General features: G+C 41.5%; 1 protein-coding gene across 6 annotated transcripts in view; it reads left to right on the top strand.

Annotated features, from left to right (window-relative positions):
* The first annotated feature begins 1,430 nt into the window (after window positions 1–1,430).
* LOC119771874 (protocadherin-9) overlaps window positions 1,431–8,340 on the top strand; it is a 235,323-nt gene continuing 228,413 nt past the window's right edge. For 2 of the 6 annotated variants that reach the window (XM_038268075.1, XM_038268071.1), the window contains exons 1-2: window positions 1,431–2,196; window positions 2,638–5,755. In XM_038268075.1, the coding sequence (XP_038124003.1) occupies window positions 2,720–5,755 (3,036 nt within the window). In that variant the 5' untranslated portion in view covers window positions 1,431–2,196; window positions 2,638–2,719. The remainder of the gene's footprint in view (window positions 2,197–2,637; window positions 5,756–8,340) is intronic. The other 4 variants (XM_038268077.1, XM_038268076.1, XM_038268072.1 and 1 more) reach the window with 3 other exon arrangements.

The following is an 8,340-nucleotide window of genomic DNA, read 5'->3' as shown; positions in this document are numbered from 1 at the left end:
CTGCTCTTTCCCAGCTAAGGACACTGATGGCTGAATCTGAAGGCAGAAAGGTCAGGCCACTGGGCTGGTTGTGCTAATGGACTGCTGACCGGGCACTAAGCCACACTCTCAGGAGAGATTCACAGCCCAGTTCTCACCTCAGCGGTGTGGCTCCCTTGTCCTTTGCATCGCTTCCATCACCATTTACCGTCACTGGTGCTTATTCTCACTTTTGTTTTCTGGCCTTTTGCACATTGCTCCTTACCAAGTCACTCTGTGTGTAATCTGTTGCACAGGCTGTTCTCATGGCTGCACAAGAGCTTTAAGTGAAATCTTGATTCAGAGCTGTGAAGTTAGGAGAGATTTGAAACTCAAAGCTGGATAGGAGCACGTGTGAATATCCACCTCTAGATGGCAGTGTATACCGTGATAGGCTGCACTGTGCTTCAGCTCCAGATCAAGCCTTCATCAGCAGCAGAAGCAGCAACACATGCAGAGAGCTGGGGCTTCAGTTGAGCCTTATCTATACTAAACTAAAATTAAGTATTAATAAGAAGGTAGAATGGATTAAATGATGGCTGTATCCCCATCTGCTCATACTTCTGTGTACAATTTAATGGGCGATTCAGTATAATTTATGTTGCTGCTTTGAAACTTAAGAATCAGTTAAATGGGTCATTTCACAAACTTGGTCGCAGCAGGCTCAATACAAATTAGTAGAAATCACAGATAAGGGAGGAAAACTTTAAAAACAGGTGCAATTCGGTCGCACCCTGTCGCTAAAGCAGCTTTGAAGGCTAAGAATGACAGTCAAGGTTATTTCTGAGGGACAAACGCTGACGGCTGGTCGGCTGCGGAGCGCAACAGAGCGCTGCGCGGAACGCCAAAATGCACAAATATGCTGAGACAATGTATTCTCTTTCTGAAACCCAGATATGAGGTTCTTGCACAAAGCTTGTATAGTAAGCTTGGTTTATCCATTTCTTTTTATTTCTTCCTTCCGGGGCCATAATTCTCCAAGTGTGTCCTTTTTTTTTCTAAGCAGCTCCCCAATTATTGCAGCCTGCCTGACAAACAGGTTGGCACCTGTGCTTTGATGCATATCTTTATCAGCTTTTTGGCTCTATACATAAAAGAAAGAGGACGTTTTTATTTTATTTTTTATTCATTATTATCAATATGACTGCCAGCTTTATCATTTTCATCTCCGTCGTCATCCTCATCATCAACCCCCTCCAGCCTCCGGGTTTTGGTTAAGCGTCTCCCTGCAGCCTGCAGCATCCTCTCCGAGCGTCTCCGGACCGCTTTGAGTGACGCGGCCGCGGACCAATCCTGCAGCGGCTCCGGGTTGACAGCGCAGCTGAAAAAGATGGGCGGTGTCCAATGACGAGGGTCGGCGGGTTGGGAGGAGGGGAGCGTTAGAGCGGTATACTTCACCACCCCTCCTATGGGTTTACAAAGAGTTAGTGCAAGATATTCTGCTCTGGGAGTGAGACTGCGAGGATAAGCGGGAGTATGAGCATCGCTGTATAACACTGTAGAGGTTTTTCATGTTGCTTGGCATCTCCGAGCGGGATTAACTCTAAGGTCTTGCACCTCATTTTTTTTTTATAAATATATATCCTTTTTATTTTATGCTTTTTTTGTGCATGTACCTGATGGAGCTGCGTGAGGTTGAATCATGACGGGACACGAGTGTCTCCTGCGTTCACCTCGTCGGCACCTTCACCTTCACAGGTAGCCGGGTAAAAACAAGGAGAAAGACGGTTTTCTCGGGACATTTACGGGAGATCACTATTCATTTATTTATATATCTAGGTGTGCATATATACACTGGATCCGTACTTATAAGAGGCAGCACATACCTCTGATAACCTTGCTCTGGCTGCCGGGAGAGCCGGGCTGATCAATCCTTGTTATTCTCTGTCCATCCCTGAAGTTAAATTGGGAGAAAGGAACTGCGACACTGGCTATGCAACCTCGCATTAACCCCAGTTTTTGCGCTTTGCAGTTTTTACTCCAAATATCATAGGTCTGATCACTCCTACAAGGTTTTTCTTTTTTTCTTTCTATCTCTCTCTCTTCTCTGGAACAAAACGCCTATCAGCAGAGAGGGGTCTCTTTACCTGAACAAACTTGCATATGGCACCAAGGGATGAGAAGACTATGAGCTGACACACTCCAGTTTTTTTTTCTGCTTGCTGCAACGGATTTGGGGTATGTATATAGGATAAGAATGAGTCTCAGATGCCCACTGAATGCAACATCTCACTGAGCTTACTTTGTATAAGCTTAATTCATGTGCATTCATTTGTTTAGGAGCCCACACACACAGCTTAAACTTTTTAATGTTGCTAGTTTAAGTGAGAAATTATTAAAACTGTGTAATTTGTTGTGAAGTTTTTCAGCCTATGGGGTGGAAGATTCTTGGTGAGCATGAAATCAGGAGGATTTGCAAAGGGAGAAAGACACTGTTACAGTTTATTACTTGCTGTTTTTTTTTCTTTTCAATGTTTTAAATATTCAGCTGAACATTTACTGTTAGATTTAATATTAGACTCAATGAATACCAAATTAAAGGAAATAATTTACCTTACATACATTTTATTACTGTGCATCCAAAGAAACTTCACTGAAAAAACTCTCCTCTATTCGTAGGTGTTTATTTGGACGATAAGTGTTGACGCTGCACAGAAGCAAATTGTCAAATTGCAAAGCCTGGAGAAAAATTAAAATTGTCATGGATCTGAAAGACTATTACCTGTTGGGTGCTCTGCTTGCCTGCATATGGCTTGATCCTTCCATTGCTCAAGAATTAATATATCCCATCAGGGAGGAATTGCAAGAAAATGTCCTCATTGGAAATATACCAAAGGACCTCAACATTTCCCATACAAATGCTGCCACTGGAGCAAGTGCTAATCTTGTGTACCGACTGGTTTCCAAAGCTGGAGACAACCCACTGGTTCGTGTTCTGAGCAACACTGGAGAGATATTCACAACATCAAACAGAATAGACAGAGAGAAGTTGTGCCCTGGACTCTCATTTGAGGACAGCGAGTGCTCCTTTGAAATTGAAGTGGTCATCCTGCCTAATGATTATTTCAGACTGATTAAGATAAAAATAATTGTCAAAGATACAAATGATAATGCCCCCATGTTCCCATCCCCTGTGATCAACATCTCCATCCCAGAAAACACTCTTATTAACAGCCGCTTTGCTATTCCTTCTGCCACTGACCCAGACACTGGCCCCAACAGTGTCCACAAATACGAGCTGATCAATGGGCAAAGTGCCTTCGGTTTAGACATCGTGGAGACGCCTGAGGGGGAGAAGTGGCCCCAGCTTATTGTGCAGCAGAATCTTGACCGGGAGCAGAAGGATACTTATGTGATGAAAATTAAAGTAGAGGATGGAGGGAGCCCACAGAAATCCAGCACTGCCATTCTTCAGGTCACTGTAACAGATGTCAATGATAACAAGCCGGTGTTCAAAGAGAGTCAGATAGAGGTGCATATACCTGAGAACTCCCCCATAGGCACATCTGTTGTGCAGCTCCAGGCTACAGATGCAGACATAGGGGCAAATGCAGACATACATTATGTATTTGGAACTCAAGTGTCTCCTGCAACTAAAAGACTTTTTGCATTAAATGCAACATCTGGCTTAATTACAGTGCAGAGACCTCTGGACAGGGAGGAAACTGCCATTCACAAGCTTTCTGTTTTGGCCAGTGATGGCAGCTCAAGTCCTGCCAAAGCTACTGTTTCTATAAATGTGACTGATGTTAATGACAATCCACCTAATATAGACCTCAGATACATCATCAGTCCCATTAACGGCACTGTTTTCCTCTCAGAGAAGGATCCCATCAATACTAAGATTGCTCTCATCACAGTTTCAGACAAAGACACAGACATAAATGGCAAGGTCATTTGTTTCATAGAGAAGGATGTACCTTTCCATCTGAAAGCTGTGTATGACAACCAGTATCTGCTAGAAACATCTGCTCTGCTTGACTATGAGGGGACGAAGGAATACAACTTTAAAATAGTTGCGTCAGATTCTGGAAAGCCGAGTTTGAATCAGACAGCCTTGGTGAGAGTGAGGCTGGAAGATGAGAATGACAACCAACCTATTTTTACTCAGCCAGTCATTGAGCTGGCCATCATGGAAAACAACAAACGCGACCTGTTCCTCACTACCCTTACAGCTACAGATGAGGACAGTGGCAAGAATGCAGAAATAGTCTATCAGCTGGGACCAAATGCATCATTTTTTGATCTGGATCGCAAAACTGGAGTCCTAACTGCATCTAGGGTTTTTGATAGGGAGGATCAGGACAGATTCCTCTTCACTGTAACGGCAAGAGATAATGGGACCCCCCCTTTGCAAACACAGGCAGCTGTTATTGTAACTGTGCTGGATGAAAATGATAACAACCCAAAATTCACACATAACCACTTTCAGTTCTTTGTGTCAGAGAATCTGCCTAAATACAGCACAGTAGGGGTGATTACTGTGACAGATTCAGATGCTGGAGAAAATGCTGCTGTCTCTCTTTCTATACTGAATGACAATGAGAACTTTATACTAGATCCATACTCTGGAGTGATAAAATCTAATGTGTCATTTGACAGGGAGCAACAGAGCTCCTATACTTTTGATGTTAAGGCTGTGGACAGTGGCAGACCTCCTTGCTCCTCTGCTGCAAAGGTGACCATCAATGTCATTGATGTCAATGACAACACACCAATTGTCATCTACCCACCCTCTAACACCTCTTTCAAGCTTGTCCCTCTGTCCTCTATTCCGGGATCTGTGGTAGCTGAGGTGTTTGCTGTTGATGGGGACACAGGAATGAACGCTGAACTGAAATACACCATTGTGAGTGGGAATAACAAAGGTTTATTCAGAATTGACCCTGTGACAGGAAACATTACGCTGGAAGAAAAGCCTGCAGTAACGGACATAGGCTTGCACAGATTAGTAGTCAATATCAGTGACCTGGGGTATCCAAAATCACTCCATACCCTGGTGCTAGTGTTTTTGTATGTCAATGACACTGTGGGCAATTCAACACTCATTTATGATCTCATTCGGCGCACCATGGAGACCCCGATAGACAGAAACATTGGTGAAAGCAGTGAAACTTATCAAAATGGTGACTATTTAACTATAATGATAGCCTTTGTTACCGGTGCATTGGTGGTGATTATTGTCATCTTTGTGACTGTGCTGCTGCGATGCCGCCATGCGTCCAGATTTAAAGCTGCACAAAGAAAAAAGCAAGGGGCTGAGTGGATGTCACCCAACACAGAAAACAAGCAAAACAAAAAGAAAAAGCGTAAGAAACGAAAGTCCCCCAAAAGCTCCTTGCTCAACTTTGTCACCATCGAGGGAAACAAACCAGATGATCCTGCGCATGAACCGATCAATGGAACCATCAGTCTGCCCACTGAGCTGGAAGAACAAGGAATTGGACGGTTTGATTGGAATGCCACACCTACTACCACATTCAAACCAAGCAGCCCCGACCTGGCTCGACACTACAAGTCAGCCTCGCCACAATCGGCCTTCCACCTCAAGGCCGACACACCTGTCTCAGTCAAGAAGCATCATGTGATTCAGGAACTCCCACTGGATAACACATTTGTTGGGGGCTGTGACACCCTTTCCAAGAGATCCTCCACGAGCTCCGACCACTTCAGTGCCTCAGAGAGCAGCTCCCAAGGAGGGTTTAAAACGAAGGGGCCCATGCACACCAGACAGCAGGTAAAGGAGCACTTTTACTGGTCTATAAGTACTGCCTATAACTGCCCTGTTCCACAGTGCTGAAGTGCCAGTCTAGATTAGGGACTCACTATAAGGTAGTTTCAAGAAACAAAGTGTTGCAGAGTTACTACTCCAAAAAAAATCCTCTGTATCTCAGTCTAAAATTAAAAAAGGAGAGGTGTGGAAAATGGAGTTGATCATGGACTCAGCATTATAATTTGGGGATAATAATTATAAGCTGGTTTTATAATTAAACCTATTCAGTATTTAAGGAAATGCAAGTGGGTAAGCAATTTTCAAGCCTTACTATTCCTCTTCAGCACCCAGTTTAGAAAACTGTCATACTATATCTACACAAGAATAATTGTGATTCAATGTACTTTGTGAAAGAAACATTTTTTTCTTGCCTATCTACTCAGATAAATGTTATCATCACAGCAAAATGCTGCCAACATAAAAAAGCAGACTTTTCACCTCTCTTCTCATAAAAGTGTTTTCATTTTTTATTTATTTATTTTTTTTATTTTAGTGTGCACTGTAATATCACTAAAGAGTTTGTAACCTTTTCAACACCTGCTGCAGCAACAATAGTCAATAATTAGACTGCTACAGAGCTATTGTGAATGTCACTGTGGGCTTTGCCTCATCATCTAAGCTTGAATTTAATTCCTTCTCTAAAATCACACCAGCGAACTGAGTAAAGCTTGTCTGGAACTTGATACACATCCAATTCAAAAAGGATTAGCCAATAATGAGCCTCAAATTTCAACGTAATCCATGCTGCTTTTTATCAGAGCCTTATTAATTTTTCTGCTAATAAAGTAGCACTACACAACACACATTTATAATCTAGTGGAACACACGTGGACAAAAATGGAGGAGAGAAAGTGAAATAAATGGAAGGCTGTGAGATCACTCTGTTGGGCAGGTTTGACGTGTGGTGGTACTAAACCTTTAGGGGGCACTGTTGCGCTGCACGGCACAGCTTGGCACTATGCCAACTTGCAGTGGAATGCAAGGGAGGACAAGAAAGGAATGAAACCTATGTTAGAGTTCTTAGTAAAATACTCTCACCTAATGATGCAGAAGTAGCACAGGGAAGATTGATAATGGCAGTTGTAGATCTGAGTGATAGCATCTATCTGGAGGAAAGAGTTGAATTACAGGGACAACACCGGGCAACTCCTTTGGATGTATAACTCTGGGCGACTGCATCTTAGATGCATGTAATGTGCTTCTGTGTGAGAGGCAGTAGTCAAAAGAGGCATTCATTGTAGCGTCACTCAGTATTTGGTGCTTGTGTGTCGTTGGAGATTTGAGTAAAGAAGATAAAACAGGTGATGGTGGTTGCGGCTGGTGGGTTGGGGTTTTTCCAGCCCTAGAGGGTGACACATGAGATATGACACTATACTGTAAGCACAACGTCATTGATTTGCTCAGTCATCCCACAATTCCACACAAGATTTACTAGAATCAATATTTCTGACAAACGATTCAAAGAAGCGCACAAACAGAGCCAGTGTGTTCTCTATAGTGCCACATACAATGTACATTTTTACTCACCGAGGTTTTTATCATTTGATTTATGAGCTTTCAGGTGCTTTTGTATAACATTAATACTACCTTTGCAAGCCTTTTTTTTTCCACAAATCAATCCTTCTTATACACTTAATCAACAACTGTAAGAGTTAGAACTTGTTGATACCCAGCAAAGAAAGATAAAAACCTTAAATAATTCTACAATCCATATTGTTTCAAACCTGAACTTATCTGGTGAAAAAAGCAACACAATAAATAAAGATCAATACATAATACTTTCTCTAAAATTTTATATCTTGATTTATTCTTACTTCCCCTAAGCACTGGCTTTTAAAGTACTTCACACACTTACGGCATTGACTACATTGTGGCCACAGCTGCCTTGGGGCACAATTACATAGAAGAAGCAAGGCTGCCATACAAAGGTTCCACAAGGCCCTCTGATCACAATCATTAGGCCAAGGACACAATGACTTAGACAAGGATTGAACCAGAAATCCTCTGATTGGTAGACGGGGCTTTAACCAGCAACCTTCTGAATACAGGACGCATTACGAACACAAAAAATGAAAAGAAGTTGTTTAAAAGAAAATTTAAAAACAGTTTGTATTCATTGTGTTCTATCAGGCATCAAGTGTACAGGGAATTTTATACCATATATAAATACTATATAAAAATATATATATAGTAATAACTTAATATTTTTCCCTAATTCAAAAACTGTTTCCATTGATTATAGTATATATTATAGTATGAAGTTCATTGATATTTAATTTAATAAAGTTTAAGGAAAACATAAAGCATATGTTATAAGTGCCACAACAAAGGGTAGAATCTGCTTTAATAATTAGACTCTTTTTCAAAGTAAACACATTCTAAACCTCAACCTATATGTTTTTTTGGCGTAATTTCATCAGTCTGTTTGGAAAAAATGACCTCTAATTTGGAGTTTTATAAAGTTCATTCATTATTATTATTAATGTGTTGTTTTTCTAAAATCCAGAGAAAAAAAAGAAACAGTAGAATATTTCAGGAAAACCTGTCCT

The sequence above is a fragment of the Cyprinodon tularosa genome, unplaced genomic scaffold (genome assembly GCF_016077235.1).
Source record: "Cyprinodon tularosa strain WSP-4 unplaced genomic scaffold, ASM1607723v1 ctg691, whole genome shotgun sequence".
Taxonomy (NCBI): Eukaryota; Metazoa; Chordata; class Actinopteri; order Cyprinodontiformes; family Cyprinodontidae; genus Cyprinodon; species Cyprinodon tularosa.
The sequence above is the reverse complement of the archived record's forward strand: the minus strand, read 5'-3'. Positions and strand labels throughout refer to the sequence as shown.